General features: G+C 51.9%; 7 protein-coding genes across 7 annotated transcripts; 5 read left to right on the top strand and 2 right to left on the bottom strand.

The window, feature by feature from the left end:
* Window positions 1-421: 421 nt before the first annotated feature.
* NAP1 (histone chaperone NAP1) lies at window positions 422-1,915 on the top strand (the record flags this gene model as incomplete). Its single annotated transcript, XM_083198629.1, has 5 exons — window positions 422-465; window positions 540-619; window positions 686-1,405; window positions 1,463-1,797; window positions 1,865-1,915. The coding sequence occupies 5 exons, from the start codon at window positions 422-424 to the stop codon at window positions 1,913-1,915; spliced, it is 1,230 nt and encodes a 409-aa protein (XP_083046364.1).
* A 1,650-nt stretch (window positions 1,916-3,565) lies between these two features.
* Window positions 3,566-5,357, top strand: SER33 (uncharacterized protein; the record flags this gene model as incomplete). Its single annotated transcript, XM_083198628.1, has 7 exons — window positions 3,566-3,891; window positions 3,946-4,733; window positions 4,796-4,905; window positions 4,974-5,016; window positions 5,078-5,136; window positions 5,186-5,267; window positions 5,329-5,357. 7 exons carry the CDS (start codon window positions 3,566-3,568, stop codon window positions 5,355-5,357), a joined length of 1,437 nt encoding a protein of 478 aa, XP_083046363.1.
* Window positions 5,358-7,279: 1,922 nt separating this feature from the next.
* MYO2 (myosin 2) lies at window positions 7,280-12,401 on the top strand (the record flags this gene model as incomplete). Its single annotated transcript, XM_083198627.1, has 7 exons — window positions 7,280-7,414; window positions 7,482-7,614; window positions 7,670-7,859; window positions 7,922-11,774; window positions 11,830-11,903; window positions 11,960-12,174; window positions 12,262-12,401. The coding sequence occupies 7 exons, from the start codon at window positions 7,280-7,282 to the stop codon at window positions 12,399-12,401; spliced, it is 4,740 nt and encodes a 1,579-aa protein (XP_083046362.1).
* Window positions 12,402-13,047: 646 nt separating this feature from the next.
* Window positions 13,048-13,710, top strand: FAP7 (nucleoside-triphosphatase; the record flags this gene model as incomplete). Its single annotated transcript, XM_083198626.1, has 3 exons — window positions 13,048-13,230; window positions 13,294-13,439; window positions 13,515-13,710. The coding sequence occupies 3 exons, from the start codon at window positions 13,048-13,050 to the stop codon at window positions 13,708-13,710; spliced, it is 525 nt and encodes a 174-aa protein (XP_083046361.1).
* Window positions 13,711-14,331: 621 nt separating this feature from the next.
* Window positions 14,332-15,188, top strand: HAM1 (inosine triphosphate pyrophosphatase-like protein; the record flags this gene model as incomplete). The annotated part of the gene is made up of 6 exons (XM_083198625.1): window positions 14,332-14,499; window positions 14,556-14,629; window positions 14,691-14,835; window positions 14,895-14,931; window positions 14,989-15,022; window positions 15,089-15,188. 6 exons carry the CDS (start codon window positions 14,332-14,334, stop codon window positions 15,186-15,188), a joined length of 558 nt encoding a protein of 185 aa, XP_083046360.1.
* Window positions 15,189-17,775: 2,587 nt separating this feature from the next.
* SES1 (serine--tRNA ligase SES1) lies at window positions 17,776-19,443 on the bottom strand (the record flags this gene model as incomplete). The annotated part of the gene is made up of 5 exons (XM_083198624.1): window positions 17,776-18,333; window positions 18,399-18,489; window positions 18,544-19,124; window positions 19,187-19,257; window positions 19,311-19,443. 5 exons carry the CDS (start codon window positions 19,441-19,443, stop codon window positions 17,776-17,778), a joined length of 1,434 nt encoding a protein of 477 aa, XP_083046359.1.
* Window positions 19,444-20,391: 948 nt separating this feature from the next.
* On the bottom strand, window positions 20,392-21,130 carry RHB1 (the record flags this gene model as incomplete). Its single annotated transcript, XM_083198623.1, has 3 exons — window positions 20,392-20,631; window positions 20,694-20,962; window positions 21,079-21,130. The coding sequence occupies 3 exons, from the start codon at window positions 21,128-21,130 to the stop codon at window positions 20,392-20,394; spliced, it is 561 nt and encodes a 186-aa protein (XP_083046358.1).
* Between the last annotated feature and the right edge of the window lie 916 nt (window positions 21,131-22,046).

Genomic DNA, 22,046 nt, shown 5'->3' with positions numbered 1-22,046 from the left:
AATGCTTGACCGCTACGACATCACATCAACAACAACCCTCCAGTGAATAATAAAACAACACGAGACAATGTACAGTGCCCCGCTGACTGTGGCAGCGGTCTACGACCTTGGGTACGTACTAACTTAGCACTACCACTAGTATGTACCTTACCCATTGCGCTTGGTCTAGATCCCTCAACAAGCTGGTAATACTGGCAGTGAGGTGAGCTCGCCCGCCTGCTGCGCTGCGTGCGGGTTTCCAAGGTCCCAGGTTGGCTGGACAGCCAACAGCCCAAATTTTTTCTACGTATCGCCCCCCCCACCAAAAATTCATTGTCAAAGACCACCACCACCGCCTCTCCAGCTTCTTCCCTTCTCCAACCTCACAACCCTACCAGACCGCCGTTGTTTCGAACCAGTTCTCTCCATCGACACTATCATCATGGCTGAGCCTATCCGTGGAAAACGCCCCGAGGCGACGGCTCCGTAAGTCCCTTCGTCCACCCAGTCCCTTGATCCTCAACATCTGTCATCGCTAATGCTGATTACCCCACCTCCAGCACGCCCCAAAACACGCCTGCCAACAACGCGCCCATCTCTTCCCATGCCCAGCAGCCGGGCGTCTCAAGTATTCGGGAGGGTAAGTTGGATTTATTGGGCTCGCCTCTCCCCATGGCGTTTTTGGCCTGCCACTGACACTACACAGAGGAAATGGATCGTGCCGCTGCCGCCTCCATCTTCGCTCAGAACCCCCAGCTCGTTCAGATGATCCAGGGCCGTCTCGGATCTCTGGTTGGTCGCTCCTCCGGATATGTCGAGTCACTTCCCGCGCCTGTCCGCCGCCGAGTCGCTGGTCTCAAGGGAATTCAGAAGGAGCATTCGAAACTTGAGGCCGAGTTCCAGCAGGAGGTCCTAGAGCTGGAGAAGAAGTACTTTGCCAAGTTCACCCCGCTCTACGAGCGACGCTCTAAGATTGTCAACGGCGCTACCGAACCCTCCGAGGAGGAAGTCAAGGCTGCTGAGGATGAGGAGGAGGAGGAGCAGAAGGAAGGCGAGTCGGCCAGCAAGCCCGAGGAGAAGAGTGACATCCCGGAGGACGTGGCTGGTATTCCTGAGTTCTGGCTCTCAGCCATGAAGAACCAGATCAGCTTCGCCGAAATGATTACCGACCGCGACGAGGCTGCCCTGAAGCATCTCATCGACGTCCGCATGGAGTACCTTGACGTCCCCGGTTTCCGCATCATCTTCGAGTTCGCCCCCAACGATTTCTTCTCGAACAAGACCCTCACCAAGACATACTTCTACCAGAGTGAGATGGGATATGGTGGTGATTTCATCTACGACCATGCCGAGGGTGAGAAGATCGAGTGGTATCCTGGCAAGGACCTGACAGTCCGTGTGGAGGCCAAGAAGCAAAGAAACAAGAGTGAGTACACTTGTCTCAATTTCTACAAGTCACAGCATGTTAACCCTAGACTTGCAGCCACCAAGCAGACCCGCATCGTCAAGAAGTCTGTCCCTACCGAGTCCTTCTTCAACTTTTTCTCGCCACCTACGCCCCCCAAGGAGGAGGACGAGAATGACGACGACGTGGATATTGCTTCGGATATTGAAGACCGCCTAGAACTCGACTATCAGCTGGGTGAAGATATCAAGGAGAAGTTAATTCCCCGAGCTATCGACTGGTTCACCGGTGAGGCTCTTGCTTTTGAGGAGATTGACGAAGACGACTTGGAGTCTGGTGGCTTCGATGACGACGAGGATGACGAGGATGACCTGAGCGAGGACCATGATGATGAGGAGGAGACTGATGACGAGGTAAGTTTTTGCGATCTCGATGTCATTGAGTTATCTCGTATTAGAGCTAACCTGATCTTTCCCCTAGGACGAATCTGGCAAGCCCAGGCAAGAGGCTGCCGAGTGCAAGCAGAGCTGAGCGGTCCCATCAGTCTTCAATGCGAAAGGAAGGGTGCATTGACATCAAATGGAAAGAATACAGCCTGGACGGGAGAGCTTTCAAGCAACCAGCAGGGGCTGTTGAAGGATATCTACCTGAATGAGAAACCGGGCGTTGCCTTGCCCTCGCACTGCGATAACGTTTTGGGCTCGACGATCTGTGTAATAGCCAGGGAGAGCACCAGCGAGGAGGACTTTGGAATGATGTGATTATTAGACGGCAAAAGAGTGCGAGTCACTCGCAGATTTGTTTCTTTTTTGGTCCAGTCCGCAACAGTATGGTACGAACAAATGGCATTGACGCATAGTGAGGAAGTATTTAGCAAGATGAAACCACCAAGTACTCTAGTAATATTTGTTGATGAAATATAGTTGTAGTTGACTCGAGCACGTAATAAGTGTAGTAGTAGAGGACACTACCTCAGTGGTACCCCCAGGGACACGACATGTCCCAAGATGTTGTAGGGGCCGACGCATGATGCAATTTCTGACTTGGCGCAAGGTCCAGATACCAACCTCTGAAATCCACCCAAGAACCTAAGCCCATGATCATCAGATCAGGCGCCCCAGCAAGCAGGCAACCCGGGCGGCTCGAGAATATCCCAAGGGGATTGAAGCGCCGGATTCGGCGGCGGCTGTGTGTCATTGAAGCAACGCCACAAAGGAACTCCGACGCTCCGTGGAGGCCGACCCTGCCGCTCCCTGTTGGCGGATGCAGTCAGGACGGGATGCGGTGCGCCTGCATGCCGCTGCGCCCTGCAGGGCTTGCGGTGCTGCTGAAGGTGGCAGGTTGCGGGTGCGCATTATGAGTTACTAGGTGTTGAATTGCCAATGGGATTGGTTTGGTATCATGCAGCCATCACTTACCTGTTGGCTCCCGGAAGTCAGCCTCTCCCTAGTTCCACTCTATCGGCCTGTCGAGCTGCCCGCGGGTGGCTCTTTGCCAGTATTATCCCAATGAATTTTAGATTTACTAGCAAAACAGCATTACCAGGGATGCAATCTATGAGTACGGAGTATTGGTATCCGTAGTACATTGAGGGCAACCTGTTAGCTTGACATCGAGCCCAGCCTCTGTCTGGCGCGAACCGTGAGACCCCACTAACATTTGCTGCCCCTCCATCCGACACCCGACCGAGCCTGGTGATGACGCGGGGCAATTGGTGGTAGTGCGTGCCATTATTCGCAAGATCCATTGTTAGTCCCTCAAACCACCGCAAGTCGCAAACCTTGGAAAACTTTTCATGGTATGCCTAAGTGGTTAATGACTCAGGGTCCCTAATACCTCCAGAAGCCCCTACCTAAATGTATGCACCATTATTAGCGGGACCTTTCCCCGTACTTACCTGCCAATACGCAGCTCCGAAATTCGCACAGGCTTCCGCCGTAATCCAGCCAGCTAACTTTACCTTGCACTGAGCTCTTCCTCGTCCGCTTGCTCCTCGTACATTTGTTCTTCGTACAGTATATATTTTCTCTCCTCCAGTATTTGGACGACACCAATCTAAAGCAGAGAAACTACATCCTTATTCTAAAACGTCACCCAACCTCTGGTTACCAGGGACATCAAATTGTTCAATCCTACCTCCATTCACGAGAAATCACCACCGCGACTCTACACCAAACCACCATGACGCCAGCACAGGATATCAAGCCGTCTCCTGACAACCTCGAGAGGACTGTTTCGAACAGCTGGAACCAGCAGCACCTGTCTACGTCACCAACAGCCGCATTCCACCTCCCCCCTCAATCTCAGAGTTCAAGCTGGGGCGGAGCGCTGGCCCATAGAGGTCCCACGGCTGAGAAGCAGCTCAAGCCATTCAACACGCAGGATGTCAAGATTCTCCTGCTAGAGAACGTTAACACAGCTGGCCAGGACATCCTGAAAAGCCAGGGGTATCAGGTGGAAGCTCTCAAGACTTCTTTGCCCGAAGATCAGTTGATCGAGAAGATTCGGTGAGTCGACGGTATTCCCTAATGAAACCCATCACATCTCGCTAACCGGCCAAGTGATGTCCATGTAATTGGAATCCGCTCCAAGACCAAGCTGACAGACCGCGTCCTTGCCGAGGCCAAGAACCTGCTGGTCATTGGGTGCTTCTGCATCGGCACTAACCAGGTCGACCTCGACTACGCGGCTCGCCATGGAATCGCCGTCTTCAACTCGCCATTCGCAAACTCTCGCAGCGTTGCCGAGCTCGTCATTGCTGAGATCATTACCCTGGCTCGCCAGCTAGGTGATCGCTCAAACGAAATGCACCGGGGTACATGGAACAAGGTCAGCGCCAAGTGCTGGGAGATTCGTGGCAAGACCCTCGGTATCGTTGGTTACGGCCACATTGGCTCGCAACTGTCAGTCTTGGCTGAGGCCATGGGCATGAACGTCATTTACTACGATGCTATCACACTTATGGCTCTCGGGACTGCCCGACAGGTGCCCACACTCAACGACCTCCTCGAGGAGTCCGACTTTGTCACCCTGCACGTCCCGGATCTCCCTGAGACACGGCGCATGATCTCGACGGCCCAGTTTGCCAAGATGAAGAACGGCTCATATCTGATCAACGCCAGCCGAGGCAGCGTCGTAGACATTCCTGCTCTCATCAAGGCCATGAACTCGGGCAAGGTCGCTGGCGCTGCCCTCGATGTCTACCCCAACGAACCTGCGGCCAATGGTGATTACTTCAACAGCAGCCTCAATCAGTGGGGAGATGATCTGCGTACCTTAAACAACATTATTCTGACTCCTCACATTGGCGGAAGTACCGAGGAGGCTCAGCGTGCCATTGGCATCGAAGGTACGTCAATATGCGCAGTCACTAGCTGCAATGAAACAACAACTAACACGGGACACTTGCAGTCGGCGAGGCTCTGGTGCGCTATATCAACCAGGGCATCACCATCGGCAGCGTGAACTTGCCCGAGGTTCAGCTTCGCTCCGTCACTCGGGAAGAGGAGAACACAGCTCGGGTATGTCGACGAGAAACACTCTTACTGAGGGTAAAGGGAAGATCATGGGCGTCTGACAATCACGACAGGTTATCTACATACACAAGAACGTCCCCGGAGTGCTGCGCAAAGGTTTGTTCACTCGTTTTGTTGGTATAGTCTGTGTCCTAGGATACTAACAAACACGTGTTAGTCAACGAAATCCTGGGCGACCACAACGTCGACAAGCAGATTAGCGACAATAGGGGCGATGTGAGTCTACTAGGGCTGAGTAGTGGGTTAGCATACTAACGGTTTGCAGGTGGCGTATCTCATGGCCGACATCAGCAATGTGCAGGTTGGGGAGATCAAAGACCTTTGGGCGAGGCTAGAAGCTCTAAGCTGTAAGTTTCCCTCTCGAAAACAGAAAGAATGGCATTGTACTAACAGATTCGTAACCACCAGCCCGCATCTTCACTCGGGTTCTTTACTAAGTTACTAGTGGTGAAAACGGCCCCAAACTGTTTGGCTACCGGACCCTGGTGAATAATCAACTAGTGCTCGCTTCCAACTCAACGTATTGAGAGCACCATTATTGGAATAGAATGTTGTTGGGAGAAGTCTACGGAGAGAGGATTTATATTGCGGCCTCAACATGTCGAATTCATAGAGGGTGGGCCCTGGGGTTGTAATTGTTCGGTGGCGTTTCCAAGGGCATACCCAAAAGCATGGATATCACAGCATGAATAATATGCCGAATGATTTTGACTATCTAACTATCCATTAGCGAAAGGTGGATCATCCGCAGCCAACTCAGGTCCTCGGCCCCTTAGTTGGCGCAAAAAAGGCCGGACGGCGCAAAAAAACCCAAACAGCATTTTGGTAGGAAAACTACCAAAGTCGCCATTTTCAATCAGCGATAGCAACCGCCACAGATTCTATGAAAAGAAAAGAGATCGACCGTATGATTCTGTAAGGCCAAGAGTATAAATAGAGGAATTTTTAATGCACTCCCTTGGAATGTCAAAATCGCCATTTTTGCCAGGGTGACAAATTAATTTGCGGATAGGTGATTTTATCAACCCCATACAAATGCCCATACAAAGTATCTAAGGTCCTATGCGCTATCTAGCCTTTTTTGCGCCAAATAGGGGACCAAGGACCTTAGTTGGCTGCGTGGATGATCCACCTTTCGCCAATGCACATGAATTCATCGTGTGTGCCGCCAGTGAAGGAGGTGGCGCCACGGACCAGGTCGTGATGTGGCTAGTGCCCCTGTTGATGCGATCCGCTTCTCATTTCTTCTGGAAGACTGCAACACCTCAAGTCATTTTACTTCGTACCAGTACAAATAACACCGCGTAAATATAAAAGTACGAGTACGGATACAAACACGGATATGTAGTATCTTCTCATCACAGCAAAAAGAAACCCTCGGGAATTTGAGGCCCCAGACCCGATGAGGTCATATCACGAACAATATCACGAACACTTTGAACTTATCAGGGGAGGCTCTCAAGGGCAAACCACAAACAGTACTTGGTAGGTATCTGTTCGTAGTACTTCGTACTCCGGACACTAACGTATAATAAATCTGTCTTCCGCGCTCCGTAACGTTCACGTGCTTCAATTTCTCTACGGAACTAGGCATGCAAAATAATAATGATCCATCAATAGAAAAGATTGCCCGGGTAATGCGCTGGTAAAGGGAGCATGGGCAGTACAGGCTTGCCATGGGTACGGATGAGGTGGTGAGGTCGTAGCCGCCTAACCAAAGACTTTGGGATCAAGCCTACAAGATGAGTGATTGGTGTTAACTCAGTACCCGATGACGGAAGGCGGAAAAATCCATCGTTCCCTTTGATCTATGGCAATAGGTACATAGTACATCGTAGGTACCCTAGGCACTCGCACTCAACTCAGGGGCACGCCAGGGGCTCCCGCCATCTTCTGGGGCCGGAGCAATAGGGGGTGTCAGAAAAAACGCGTACACTGTCCCACTGCCACGCCGCCGCCTACTGTTGCCGTTCCTCTGCCTGCCACTTGCTGAGTTGCACCGAGAAACGTGGCGTGGATCCTCACCTCCAACCCCTTGTCGTCCATGTCTGGGCCCCGGGAGACGTATCCTGTTGGCAAGCTCCAAAAAGTTCTACCATCTTTGTTCCATTGATTCTTGCATTCTCGAAGCCTCCAGCGGCCATCGCGACCACTTTTGGTCTCCCACATTTCTCTGCTTTCCTCCGACCCGACCTGCTGGGGCGTGTGTTGTCTTCGCGCCTTGACGTCGTTACGAAGTACCTGCTCATGAATGTCTTCCGCCGATCACCCTCTCTCCTTTAGCCCAGCTGCTTATTTCGCCAAACCTCCGTCCTCCATCGTCCCTAGCCCAGCGCCGTAAGGGTTGGGCAGCACCCAGATGGCATCGACCTACGATGTCGGCACGAGAGCGTGGCAGCCTGATGCTGCCGAGGGCTGGGTAGCCTCCGAGCTTGTCAGCAAGTCTGTGGATGACGGCAAGGCCAAGCTAGTCTTCAAGCTCGAGAATGGCGAGGTACATGGCCCCTTTATACTGTTGATTATCTCATTAGAGGGAAACTGACAAGTCTGTTCTTCAATAGGAGAAAACCGTCCAAGTCTCCGAGGAAGCGCTCCTCAGCGGTAACGATCCCGCTCTACCGCCATTGATGAACCCTGCGATGCTCGAAGCCAGCGACGACCTTACCAATCTCTCTCATCTGAATGAGCCAGCTGGTATGTGAATTGCGACCCTGGATTATGGTTTCGTGATCTGACCGAATCCTCTCAGTCCTACAAGCTATTCGCCTCCGCTACCTTCAGAAGGAAATATACACCTACAGTGGCATCGTCCTCATCGCTACGAATCCCTTCGCCCGAGTCGACTCGCTATACGTTCCAGGAATGGTGCAAGTCTATGCTGGCAAGCAGAGGGCCACGCAGGCTCCGCATCTCTTCGCCATCGCGGAAGAAGCCTTCATGTGCGTAGCACTAGCGTGTGGAATGATAGGAAAAGGCATTCGAGGGGCTAACATGAGTCCAGGGACATGCTCCGAGACAAGAAGAACCAGACCATCGTCGTATCTGGAGAGTCCGGTGCCGGAAAGACTGTCAGCGCCAAGTATATCATGCGCTACTTCGCGACAAGAGAGTCTCCCGATAACCCCAACGGCCGATCGAAGCGAGGCGCCGAATCCATGAGCGAGACCGAGGAACAGATTCTAGCCACAAATCCCATTATGGAAGCCTTCGGCAACGCTAAGACGACGAGAAACGACAACTCCTCTCGATTTGGCAAGTACATTGAGATCATGTTTGATGACAATACAAACATTATTGGGGCCAAGATACGGACGTACCTATTGGAGCGCTCTCGCCTAGTCTTTCAACCCTTGAAGGAGCGCAATTACCATATTTTCTACCAGCTCGTTGCCGGTGCGTCGGACAAACAGCGCGAGGAGCTCAACATCCTCCCAATCGACCAGTTTGAGTACCTCAATCAGGGCCAATCTCCCACCATCGATGGCGTCGATGACAAGGCAGAATTTGAGGCCACCAAGGATTCGCTTTCCACTGTCGGAGTGCCGGAGGAACAACAAGAAGACATCTTCAAGCTGCTGGCTGGCCTCCTTCATCTGGGCAACGTCAAGATTTCTGCATCCCGGAATGACAGCGTTCTCGCGCCCACAGAACCATCCTTGGAAAGGGCATGCACTATCCTCGGCGTCAATGCTGCCGAGTTCGCTAGGTGGATTGTCAAGAAGCAGCTCGTTACCCGTGGAGAAAAGATCACGTCCAACCTGACCCAGACACAGGCCATTGTTGTTCGCGACTCGGTTGCCAAATTCATCTACTCGAGTCTTTTTGACTGGCTCGTGGAAGTCATTAACCGAAGCCTGGCCACAGATGAGGTCCTCAACCGCGTATCGTCATTTATTGGTGTCCTAGATATCTATGGCTTCGAGCACTTTGCCAAGAATTCCTTTGAGCAGTTCTGCATTAATTACGCCAACGAGAAGCTCCAGCAAGAGTTTAACCAACATGTGTTCAAGCTTGAGCAAGAAGAGTATCTCAGGGAGCAGATTGACTGGACATTTATCGACTTCTCGGACAACCAGCCTTGCATTGATCTCATCGAAGGCAGGATGGGGGTTCTGTCCCTGCTTGATGAGGAGTCGCGTCTGCCCATGGGGTCTGACGAGCAGTTCGTCATGAAGCTTCACCAGAATTTTGGCTCTGATAAGACCAAGTTCTTCAAGAAGCCTCGGTTTGGCAAATCTGCTTTCACCGTCTGTCACTACGCGGTCGATGTCACCTATGAGTCAGAAGGTTTCATTGACAAGAACCGCGATACTGTGCCTGATGAGCACATGGCCGTGCTCCGTGCCACGTCCAACGACTTCTTGAAGCAAGTCCTAGATGCCGCTGCAGCCGTTCGTGAGAAGGATGTCGCTTCTGCCTCGTCGTCCAGTGCTGTCAAGCCCACTGCTGGTAGGAAGATCGGCGTGGCTGTCAACAGGAAACCGACTCTGGGTGGGATCTTCAGGTCCTCGCTTATTGAGCTCATGAGCACGATTAACAGCACCGATGTCCACTACATCCGATGCATCAAGCCAAACGAAGCCAAGCACGCCTGGAAGTTTGAAGGGCCTATGGTTTTGAGTCAGCTTCGTGCATGTGGTGTTCTCGAAACAGTACGAATCAGCTGCGCCGGGTACCCTACTCGTTGGACGTATGAGGAGTTCGCCCTGCGATATTACATGCTTGTCCACTCGAGTAAGTGGACAGCAGAGATTCGTCAAATGGCAGATGCTATCTTGTCCAAGGCGCTGGGGACAAGCTCTGAGAGGGGCATGGACAAGTACCAGCTAGGCCTGACCAAAATCTTTTTCCGCGCGGGTATGCTGGCATTTTTGGAGAATCTTCGAACCAACCGCCTAAATGAGTGCGCCATTCTCATACAGAAGAATCTCAAAGCAAAGTTCTACCGGAGCCGTTACCTCGAGGCCCGAGAGGCAGTCATCCAAACACAGTCGGCTGCCCGCGCATTCATCGCCAGGAAGCAAGCCCAGGAGCTACGGACCATCCGAGCTGCTACTACCATTCAGCGTATCTGGCGCGGCGAGAAGCAGCGTAAGAAGTACTTGGCTATTAGGAAAGACATGATCATGTTTGAATCCGCAGCAAAGGGCTACCTACGCAGGAAACAAATCTTGGAGACTAGAATGGGCAATGCTGCCATCGTCATCCAGAGAGCTTGGAGGACACGAAAGTCCATGCAGACCTGGAGGCAGTACCGCAAAAAGGTTTGCCTTATCCAAAGTCTATGGCGCGGCAGGGTGGCACGCCGCGAGTACAAGAAGATCCGCGAGGAGGCTCGTGACCTGAAACAAATATCGTACAAGCTGGAGAACAAGGTTGTTGAGCTAACTCAGGCTCTTGGGTCCATGAAGGAGAAGAACAGGAACCTCACATCGCAAGTCGACAGTTACGAGTCCCAGATCAAGTCTTGGAAAACGCGCCACAATGCTCTCGAGGCAAGAACTAAGGAGCTGCAAACCGAGGCCAACCAGGCAGGCATTGCTGTCGCTCGCCTCCAGGCCATGGAAGACGAGATGAAGAAGCTTCAGCAGGCCTTTGACGAGTCAACGGCAAACATCAAGAGGATGCAGGAGGAGGAGCGGGAGCTCAGGGAGTCGTTGCGGATGTCGAGCACTGAGCTTGAAGACGCCAAGCGGATCAGCACCCAGCACGAGAAGGACAACGTCAGCCTAAGGCAAGAGCTCGAGGCGCTCCGAGATGCTCTAGAGGCTGCCAAGAGGAACGCTCCTATCAACGGCGAACTTGCCAACGGAGTGGGTGCCGCCGCCCCAATCACCACTGGGCTCATCAACCTCGTAGCGTCCAAGAAGCCCAAGCGTCGGAGCGCCGGTGCAGAGCCTCGAGAGCTTGATCGGTTCAGCGGTGCCTACAACCCTCGCCCGGTCTCCATGGCTGTCACTGGTACGGCCCATCGCCAGAACCTGTCTGGCACAACCTTTATCCCCGGCGTCGACAACATCGAGATGGAGCTAGAAGGCCTTCTCGCAGACGAAGATGGCCTCAACGAGGAGGTGACCATGGGTCTGATCCGAAACCTCAAGATCCCGTCCCCCAACACGACCCCCCCTCCGTCGGACAAGGAGGTGCTCTTCCCATCCTACCTCATCAACCTTGTGACGTCTGAGATGTGGAACAATGGTTTCGTCAAGGAGTCCGAGCGTTTCCTCGCCAATGTCATGCAGTCCATCCAGCAGGAGGTCATGCAGCACGATGGTGACGAGGCTGTGAACCCGGGAGCTTTCTGGCTGTCAAACGTCCACGAGATGCTTTCGTTTGTCTTCTTGGCTGAGGACTGGTACGAAACTCAGAAGACGGACAATTACGAGTATGACCGCCTGCTGGAGATTGTCAAGCATGACCTGGAGAGCCTCGAGTTCAACATATATCACACGTGGATGAAGGTGCTTAAGAAGAAGCTGCAGAAGATGATCATTCCTGCCATCATTGAGTCACAATCGCTCCCTGGCTTCATCACCAACGAGAGCAGTCGCTTCCTCGGCAAACTGCTCCAGTCTAACTCGCAACCCGCGTACAGCATGGACAACTTGCTCAGCCTGCTCAACAACGTCTTCCGTGCGATGAAAGCTTACTATCTTGAAGACTCCATCATCACCCAGACAGTCACGGAGCTGCTTCGCCTCGTGGGGGTGACTGCTTTCAATGACCTGTTAATGCGCCGCAATTTCCTCTCGTGGAAGCGAGGCTTGCAAATCAACTACAACATCACTCGCATTGAGGAGTGGTGCAAGAGCCACGACATGCCGGAAGGGACTCTGCAGCTGGAGCATCTGATGGTAAGTTCGGCTTGCTATCGGCATGCGTGAGAACCGCTGCTAACGATTGGTACAGCAAGCAACGAAACTCCTACAGCTCAAGAAGGCTACGTTGAATGACATTGAGATTATCCAGGACATTTGTTGGATGTAAGTTGTTGCGGACGCGGGCCCAGGACGAGGATTTGACTAACTTCCGACCCCAGGCTCTCCCCAAGTCAGATCCAGAAGCTGCTCAACCAGTATCTCGTGGCAGACTACGAGCAGCCTATCAATGGCGAGATCATGAAGGCTGTCGCGTCGCGAGTCACGGAGAAGAGCGACGTTCTATTGCTCCAGGCCGTCGATATGGAGGACAGCGGACCTTATGAGATTGCTGAACCTCGTTCGATTACGGCTCTTGAGACGTATACGCCATCGTGTAAGTGCATACTCTGTCCCCCGGTTGGTAGGGGAGAGATAGTAGAGGAACCTCATGGAAGCTAAGTGCTGACTTTTTTTTCTCCAGGGCTTCAAACTCCTCGCTTAAAGAGACTTGCAGAGATTGTGTCCGCCCAGGCCATAGCTCAGCAAGAGAAGCTTGAGAACGGCGACAGCTACGACAGTGGTAGATTGGCAGAAGTGGACGAGGTTGAGCGGGAGGAGTAGTAGGCTCGAGACATTCAACATCCAACGCCCGAGCAGGTTGGTGGCGGTGTGTGTCTGAGCAATCGGCATTCTAGAGGCTCTTGTTACACTATTTGATTCCTTGTTACGGCGACTACGAGCGCATGCGGGATGGAGCGGATTTGAGGAAAGTTCACTTGGCCATATTGATTCTACTTTTTGCATCTTGTATTATGGCCTAGGCCTGTTTCTACTCGCTGCCTGCTTTGGGTAATGGAGAGTGGTTTGAGATGTGTCATCTGGCCCAAGAGGCTATGTGGGGGTTTTCACCGGGCTCTCTCGGCTCATGACAGATAAATAGCAGGGTATATAGAGGTTTTTTCACGTTGACGATGAGACGGGAAGGGGACGATGGAAATGGTATCGGGATATATCAATCCTGATACGTATATTAATCTTGACTGGTAGTGGGGTGCCTTGTCGCGGGACCAAGAAAAACCCTGCTATAAGTCGGTTCTATAGGTTAGATTTTTTGGAGACGTTGAAGTTTTTTCTCCCCCATCGCTCTTGACCTCGAGTGTTGTGGCGCTTCAATATAAGCATATTTTTCTTGTGTCAGTTTACTCAAGTCACCTTTTGAATCGTTCCACGTTTCACTCGATCACGGGCCAGGTTCCAGAGATTCAAAATGCGGCAGTCACCAAACATCATCATTACGGGTACACCCGGCACAGGGAAGACGACACACTGTGAGAGCCTCGCAGAGAGGATAGGGGCGCGTCATGTGTCCGTGAACCAGGTGGTCAAGGACAAGGAGTGTCATGAGGGTTGGAATGACGAGTACCAGAGCTGGATTGTCGACGAGGACAAGGTGGGATAAGTCGCCATGCCGGAATCACTTTTTTTCATTGAGCTGACGTAGTTCTCTGTGCAGTTACTAGATGCCATGGAGAAGGACGTCGAGGAAGGGGGCTGTATCATCGACTGGCACGGCTGCGACCTGTTCCCGCGCAGCTGGATTGACCTCGTTGTCGTGTTGCGGGTAGACACATCGAACCTCTATGACCGTTTGACAGCGCGGTGAGTTTTCACAGCATGGTGTTCCCCCTGACATGGGGAAGTGAGTGAGACGCGAGCTGACGCCTGGTCGTGCAGGAATTATCCAGAGGCCAAGCTACAGGAGAACCTGGACACAGAGATCATGGAGGTACTCCTGCAGGAGGCGCGGGACTCCTATGATGAAGAGATTGTGATTGAACTGCGGAGTGACACGACCGAGGACATGGATTCTAACCTGGACCGCATAGAGGCGTGGGTAAAGCAGTGGAAGCAGGACAATCCAGCTTCGTAAGCCCTGCCCGTCTTTTTTTTCCTGGTGGAGTTGGCGGTCAGCATGGAGCAGTGTGTGGAAACTGGATGATGTGTAGCGATGCGGGATGAATAAAATGATTATGATGCGGTGTTGATATTGTATTAGAGACGTGCCTTTCGTTATTTCGCCCATTTGCCGAGCAGAGATATACTATCACCGCCTAGGAGATATAGATGACCCAGCAATACCCGGAAACGCCATCACACAGCACCGTATAAGTAGCCAAGTAACCAAGAGTCAGCTACCCACCTAGCCATGTTCAAAATTATCCACAACAAAAGGCTTACAATCCCGGCGAGTGTCTCACCCGCGGCCAAGGTAGATAGATACCTCGAAGCCGCGGACGGATTCCGCAGGGTAGCCTGTATGCTTTAAGCGGGGTTCGCGGGTGACACTAGTAAAGCGTACAACAACCCCACGGAAGAGGTGCAAGCTTACTAGCAGCTCCTAATTGGCCACTGGCGTCAGCACCTCCCAGTTTCGATAAACCATATACTACAGCCTACTGCGACAGCAGTTCGTCACGAGAACAGGAATACTAGCAGGGAAACCGTGATTGTCACCAGAGCGTCGATCTACTCACACCCCACGTCATCCAAGATGCCGGACCACGTCAACTTTATCACGGGCAATGCCAACAAGTTGCGCGAGGTCAAGTTGATCCTAGAGCCCGCCATCGAGGTCCGTAGTCAGGCCATCGATGTCGAAGAGGTCCAAGGCACAATCGAGGAAGTGACCAAGTCCAAATGCCGCAAAGCAGCGGAGCTGGTGAGCACTAAAAAAGTCTTGGGAAAACCAAGTTCGCTAACAACTCCTCCTCGAAGACCAACGGACCGGTTCTTGTTGAAGACACGGCACTCTGCTACAATGCCCTTGGTGGCCTCCCTGGACCTTACATGTGAGCCGAGGGCCGTCCCCTATCTGACATGATGCACTCGCTAAGATATAACGCTCAAAAGCAAATGGTTCATGGCCACAATCGGCCACCAAGGCTTGAACAATATTCTCGCCGCCTACGAGGACAAATCTGCCGAGGCTGTATGCACCTTTGGGTACTCAGCCGGTCCTGACCACGAGCCTATTCTCTTCCAGGGCCGTTGCCCGGTATGCATATCCAACACCACAATGTCTCCCGGTCACTGACCAAACCTCAACATTATCAGGGTAAGATTGTCCCCCCACGCGGCCCAACTGACTTTGGTGAGTCCTCCCATCCGTGTCCTTGACGTGTTTGGCCTAATGTGTCCGTGGTTGTAGGATGGGATGCCTGTTTCGAATACGAAGGCAAGACGTAAGATTGGAATGCCCTTTCTTGAGGATTTGCTTCGTGCGAGTTGACTTTGGCTTTTTTTTTCAGGTTTGCGGAAATGGAAAAGACCGACAAAAACGCAATCTCGCATCGTGGGCGCGCTCTACAGAAACTGCAAGTATGGTTCAAGGAAGGCGCCGTAGCGTAAGACATAAAACTCTACCTGCCTATCATTAGGTCTGGGGGGGCATTTTTGTTAGACTATGTCCAGATTCGGTCAGCAAATCTCGGGACGGGTACAGAGGTATAAACTCGAGGGTGTCTCACTAGAGGACTTCGAACTCATTGTACCTGCGAAGGTATCTGCTGCCTCGTCGATACGGTTCTAGCACGCTGTGCGCTTTGGGCTCGGGATGACGTATCTTCTTTCCAACGAAGCCTCTCACGACTGAGGAGTCTCGGACGGAGGGATCAAAGACCAAAAGATTTGCTTGACCTTCCCTTGACCTCTCAAAACCCACTATTGTCATAGAATGCCCTATACAAACTGAGTCAGCCCCTCTGGTTGTGGCGCACCGTTAGACTTGAATGCTTACCCCGGTGCTGGAAGTAGATGGGCGGCAAGCCTGTTGGATATACTTTGGAAGCGTTATTACCAGCACCCTGCCGGAAATATGACTCGACAGCTCTCAATAAATGAGCCCTAGCCCGTGCGGCATCCTTATCTCTGAATCCATCGACAGGACATCTGGCACTCGTTAGTCTTTCCCTGTAGGGCACAATTGAGCCGACTATGATAAGACTCACGGTATCTGTAAGCTGGAGAAAATAGCCAAAGCCTGGGATCTTGTATGAGTTACTGTTACCTATTGAAAAGTGCTCCCCTTACCTCTGGTGTGCCAATGTATTTCCGAGTTCCCCTGATACCTCCTGTCTCGATTCGGCCCTGAGGGTTGAATCCGCCATCCCATGCGTTCTCAATCAAATCCTGGATCTGGAAAATAGACGGAAATGTGTCTCCAAATAGTTGCGACCCCGTTGATCTAGAGTTAATAATGTACGAGACCAGCATTTGGATGTTGCGATAACCGCAGAAACTGCCTGTATTTGGTCGTGTCAGTAGAAATCATAATAAGACCTCTATGGAAGCCGCTAACCTTCTCTGCGCAGCTTTGAAATATGCTGTACGCAGGGGCTGCAGATGTAGGCATAGCGAGTCGATGGACTCAGCTCAAGTAGCTGGTGGAGGACCGGAATAATGCCTAACGTCTGTCAGGTGCTTGTCGAAAAGCCCGGGGCCTCTTACTTGTAGGGGTAGTAAAAGTACCTTCGCTGCAGACCGCCCCATCCTTTTCTAGCAATGCCACAAGCCAGTCTGGCATTTGTTTCTCATTTACATGTCTGCCTAGCTCAGCCTTCTGTGGGAGACACAGACAAAGGAAGTTAGGATCTGGAACGAGTAGAAGCCAAAAAAAGAGGACACGCAAAAACATACGCCTAGTTTCGAAGAAACAACATGCTCAGTAGAAGTGGGCGGTTCTCCAGGCTCGATATTCTGCGACCTCACCGTGGTTGAGCTTCTGGGGGGCCCATCTAGCCGTTTAGTCTTATGGGGTACTCGGCGACTGTCCTTGCTGCTTCGAGACTTGTGGCCGCTGAATATATCCCTCCATGCCTGAATGGGATTTGACTGCGAGCGTAGGTGCTTCTTTGAAGTCTGCTTCATAGGTCTTGGCGGCGAGGCACCAGCCGACACGTCTCGATGATGGAACGCCGTCTTTTCCACCCTAAGGGTGGGTTTGTCGCCTTTTCTAGGCTGTGTCATGTCTGCTTCTTTTCCCTTGGGGCTATCTAGGGAGCCCTCGGTTGTCTTGGATGATGGGGCGGACGGAGGCATGCCCTCAGGATGGTTGGTTTCCATGTGCTTCAGCGGGTATGCTGCGTCAGCCGTAACTTCGAGGATGCCAGCCCAACGGTACCTACCAGTAATATCCCATTCTCATCTTGGCTGGGCATTGGGCCGCAGAATGAACACTCGGCTGCGTCGCCCATGGGGTGTCGAGATGCCCAGCCTAAGGTCCTCCCGTGCCTCCCAGCTGTGACGTGGGACCCTGACAACTTCAGCCTAATAAGTGTGCAAGAAAATGCCACAAACAAGAAGACGCCGCCACGCTTTGGGCGTTCTAAATTACCTCTCGAATTTTTGGCCTAGGCAGGTCACTACCGGTAGGTACTTTAGGAGTAGGCACTAGTCCCTGCTGCTTCGTAGGTAGTATTTATAGATTTGAACCGCTGTGCTTTCCCGTGAAATGAGTAGGCTGAAATCTGCCAGGCGTGTGATAATAATTTTTGTATGTATATAAAGACAAAGTAACAAAATGAGATGAATTTTTGGGGAGAAAAAAAAACCACAAAACCACCTGAGGAATAGTAAATTAAACCAATCGCTCTGGAATTATGAGTACCAATAACTTAACCGGTCTATAAGGACCATGTGTGTTTGTTGTGTGTACTATGTACTCCGTACCTGGGGCGGCCGCGCGGCAAAGTGGTACTTTAGGTAGGCATTGTAATCAGCCGACATTGGGGCATCTAAATGGGTTCTCTCTTGTTCACCAAAATTGGCAACGCCCATCCACGCCACCCTTAGGATGTGGCAAACGTGGCACCATCCACGCACCGCACACGAGTTACTCGACCAATGAGTTCTTCCAAGATGGCCATTATATGCTATATTTCGAATTTACGGCTCATTCTTCTCTACTCTACCCCTGTATAAGATGGGTGGCCGCCGTCTACTTACCGCCCTTCTCCCGCTTCGCCAAGATCTTCTGAGACGTAGAGTCCTTGGGAAGCTCTTTCGCAAATTCGATGAAGTCTGGTGCACCAGGGAGATACTTGCGCAGGGGCTCTGGAACGTTCAAACCCTGTCCCATGGTGTCAGAACTGTCCTTAAGCGTCACCTCTCCAGAATAATCACTCACATTCTCAGTCTGGTAGTTCTCCAGGATGCAGCACATGGTCCTTGTCGTTGCGCACAGGGTGGCGTTCAAACAGTGTACGTACTTCTTCTTGATGTCGGTCTGAGACTTCGCACCGTAGCGGATCTCAAGAGCTCTAGACTGGTAATCAGTGCAGTTGGAGCAAGAAACCAGCTCCTTGTATTCTCCCTGGAAAGGGAACCATGCCTCCAGATCAAGCTTCTTGGAGGCCGCGTTGTTCAGCGCGCCAGAAACGATGGCAATGACTTGGTAGGGTAGGCCCAACGATTGGTAGAACTCCTCGGACACCGCCATCATGTCATCAAAGGCCTCCCAGGACTTTTCAGGATCCGTGAGCAGGAATTGTTCAATCTTGCCAGACAGCCAGTTAGTGATCGGTTCTCAAAAGCACGCATGTCGGCCATAATGCTACAAACTTTTTCAAACTGGTGAACGCGGTAAATGCCCCAGGCGTCTCGTCCGTGGGCTCCAGCCTCCCGCCGGTAGCAGGTGCTGTAGCCGGCGTACCTGGGGGGAAGGATTAGTACAAACTCCAATGATGGTCAACAAGGCATAGCTCACTTGATAGGGAGGTCTTTGGCGATCAACCATTCATCAGCGTGGAACGCAGAGATTGGCTGCTCTGAAGTCGCAATGAGGTATTTGTCGTTTTTCGGATCGCCGTCGACGACCTTGTACAATTCGTCATCGAACGCATCAAGCTGGGCTGTCTTGGCCATGTAATCTTTCAACATAAACTGGGGAGTCTGCAGAGGCGTGTACCCACGCTCGGCGAGGAACTCGAGCCCATAGTTGATGAGGGCCTGGTTCAGGAATACACCCCATCTCCGGAGGAAGTAACCCCGGTGACCAACGACCTTAACACCTCTGTCGGGGTCATATCCGTCGAGACGAAGGAGTACCTCATGGTGGGACAGACATTGCCGTTTCTCCACCGTGATGCCCGCTGGTGCCCACTTTCTCTGAACTTCGTTGTCGTCCTCGCTATTGCTGATGGGAACAGTATGGTGGACGATGTTGCCGACGCTCTTGACCTTGGCTTTCAGGGCGGCATCCTTTTCGGCGGCGGATTCCGTCAAGGCCTTCTTCTCCCTCTCGAGCTCAATCTTCTGTTGCAGAAATTCATCGGCATTCTCTTTGGCCTGCGAAGACAATGGTTAGCAGATTGAGCTTCCAGCGTCTTATCGAGGGCAGTTTTGGCCACCTTCTTCCTGGCCCCGATTTGCTTCTGGACGTCGTTGATCTTGGTGTTGAGTTGCGTGGCGGCGTAATTGGCTGGAAGGTTATATTAGCGGGAGGCTTGGGAGAAAACCTTATTTGGGACATACCCTTGCGGTGGTCTTCCCAGAGGGCAATGATCTCGTCAACGACCTCGACAGGGGCATTGCGTCGCCGCTGGGACTCGCGGATTTTCTCAGGATCACCGCCGCGCTCCTTGATGAAATCGATTATGTCGAGCATTTTCCTTCAACCGTCTCTCAATTTCTAAAGTGCTTCTATGGGATAAAGAGAATGGAATTGTCGTGGAATGACGCTGTGAAATAGTGGTGGGACTCGCAGGTTTGGAGTCGGGCTGAGAAGAGTCACTTGTGTTCGAAAGGCTTAGTTGCCGGTCGTTATCGAAAGTTGCGTTTGCTGGCGCTGTGATATATATGATGCGATTCGAGCACCAGCCGTGATCAAATGCAAATGGGTTCGGGATTTCGGTAAAAGTGACTCAGTCTATCACAAAGATCGTGGTATGAAGGTAGGTAGATAGGTAGGTGGTGGGATGGTGGGGTGATGGTTTTTTCTGCGCGGATTCCGATCCGTTCAAGTTCCCCCTCCATCAGAAAGCCGCGGGGCCTGTCCAACCTGGCGCGGGGTACGGCGTTTTCCTGTCCCTGAAAACGGCAGTCTAGCAACGAAGTCCACAACGGTGTTCGCCCATTGGGAACTACTGGGGATTTCCCCTCCCCTGAATTAATGTAGAACCTGGGCTCTAATTCCGAAGAAACTGTTTTCATGTACTAGCCAGGATAGTTGCCCGCAACGCATCGCCGGCGTTTCCCATCAGGTGCTACACAACTCAACTAACCTGTCGGCATACCATTCTTAAGCGGGAATCCCAAACGCCAGCAAGGAAGAAAAAAAGACAAGCCAGAAAAAAAAAACCCCCCATCAGAAATACCAGCTGCTAGTTAGTACCCAGAGAATCTGCACAGCTGATGTGCGGCGGACCTCATGGAGGGTTGAGCTGGAGCTTTGCATCAGACGAGTATTGGCCCGATCTATCTGTTAAACGTATGTTCCCGCGAAGGTGCATCCCGTTCTAGTAATGGCCATGGTTGTTTCTCTCAAAGCGATCGAGACTGTGGCCTTTGGTCCGGTTGTGAACAGCTACATAAAACTGAAGCTGCCACAGGGACCCTACATAACCCCACAGTTGCTCTTTTGTGGTGCCTCTCCTGGATTTTGTGACTTTTCGATTTGTGCAATCATGAGTTCAAATGCCTTGGCCACGTTGCTGTCATATGCGGCGCTTGCCTCGGTCCATCCGCATTTGAATTTCTCTGACAACTTGCGACCATCTTCGAGACTAACTTGTCGCTGCTCGGGCCGCAAGTCACTCTTGTTTCCCACAATAACAATTGGCACCGACTCTGTTCCCTGCACTCAGAAGGGTGGTTAGCATGCTGACGCCCGAAGGGTGGATGCAGTGAGAGCCGCACCAGGTGGTTCAGGATCTTGTCACGGATTACCTGGACCATTTCAAAGGATGCCAGGGAAGACACGGAGTAAACGAGCATATACCCGTGAATGCCGATGAAGTGTTTGGAGTTCAAGATGCTGTACTCATCTTGGCCGGCAGTATCGACGATTTCGGTCAAGTAATCCTGTCCCTTGTATCGTATCGTCTTGCTGAAGGTGTTTTCGATGGTCGGATAGTAGCTGTCCACGAAGTGCCCATCGACGAACTGGACAGCTAGGGATGATTTGCCTGCATGAATTATTAGCGTAGATCTGGTTATTGATCAAGGCTCGGAGCAGGTGGCGTTGTCGACGCTGGGTCGGATTGGAGCTGCAGAGGCTAGAGTGATCCTTGTTTGTGCTTACCGACAGCTCGGCTGCCAACAATGGCCACCTTCCTCTGCTTTGGAGAAGGCATTGTTGGTAGTATGTGCTTGTGCTCCGCAATTGCCCCCTTCGAGCGAGGTGAGAAGGTAGAAAGAAGATGAAGGTCTGCACTGGAGGACAGTTCGCGAGCTTGATAGCGGGGCGCGATCCGATCCGATCGCTAGTGTGTAAGGAGTACCTTGGTACCTCCTTCACCCGAGAGGTAGAAAAGACCCCAGGAGAGACCACTGGGCAACTGCAAGGCGTACTTATAGCAGCAAGGTGCGACTGTTTTGGACTTTTCGCGGAAACAAAATGTTTAGAGAGCATTGGATATTACATCGAAGACGTACGTATGTACTGCTATGCCAGAATATTCGCGTGATGTTTCCTCAAGGTGTTTTTATGTTCAACCAAATGAACGCTCGCGTCTCACTTTTACCCGACCCTGCCCTGTCACAGGGGTGCGCGTTTGATGCCGATCGTTTTGCCAGCCTCCGACCCAGGGCCTCTTTGGACCTAGAGCAATATGAATACAACTCTGGCCTCCATAGTGCAGGGTAGTAGTGACCGGACTACAGGTAAGGGAGACGGGGTTGGGGCACACAGTCAATTGCCTCCCTCTTTCAGCGATAACAAACACAATGGAGGCTGGACAAAAATATAGACTTCATTTTTCTAGCTAGTATATGTAATCATGTGCTACGTTCCTCCTTTAAGATCATCCGTGGTCGAGCATGCTGAAATGGGTAGGAAGATGGTTGAGACCTCTACCATAAGCCGGTCACAATATCTGATGCATGCTCGCGTGGATCTGTCTATTCCTGCAAGATACAGATATTGGGGATACCGTCTGCTCATTGATGCGGAACGAACATATTCACGAACAAGGGCCGGGTCATCTGTTGCACCGGCGAAGGTCTTGAGCAAGCCCCTCTAGTTCATGGACTTTTGAATCGACAGTGCGG

This window comes from Amphichorda felina (assembly GCF_050947745.1).
Source record: "Amphichorda felina strain 45539 chromosome Unknown scaffold_9, whole genome shotgun sequence".
In the NCBI taxonomy this organism is placed as follows: domain Eukaryota; kingdom Fungi; phylum Ascomycota; class Sordariomycetes; order Hypocreales; family Bionectriaceae; genus Amphichorda; species Amphichorda felina.
This window is presented reverse-complemented; position numbering and strand designations above follow the sequence as displayed.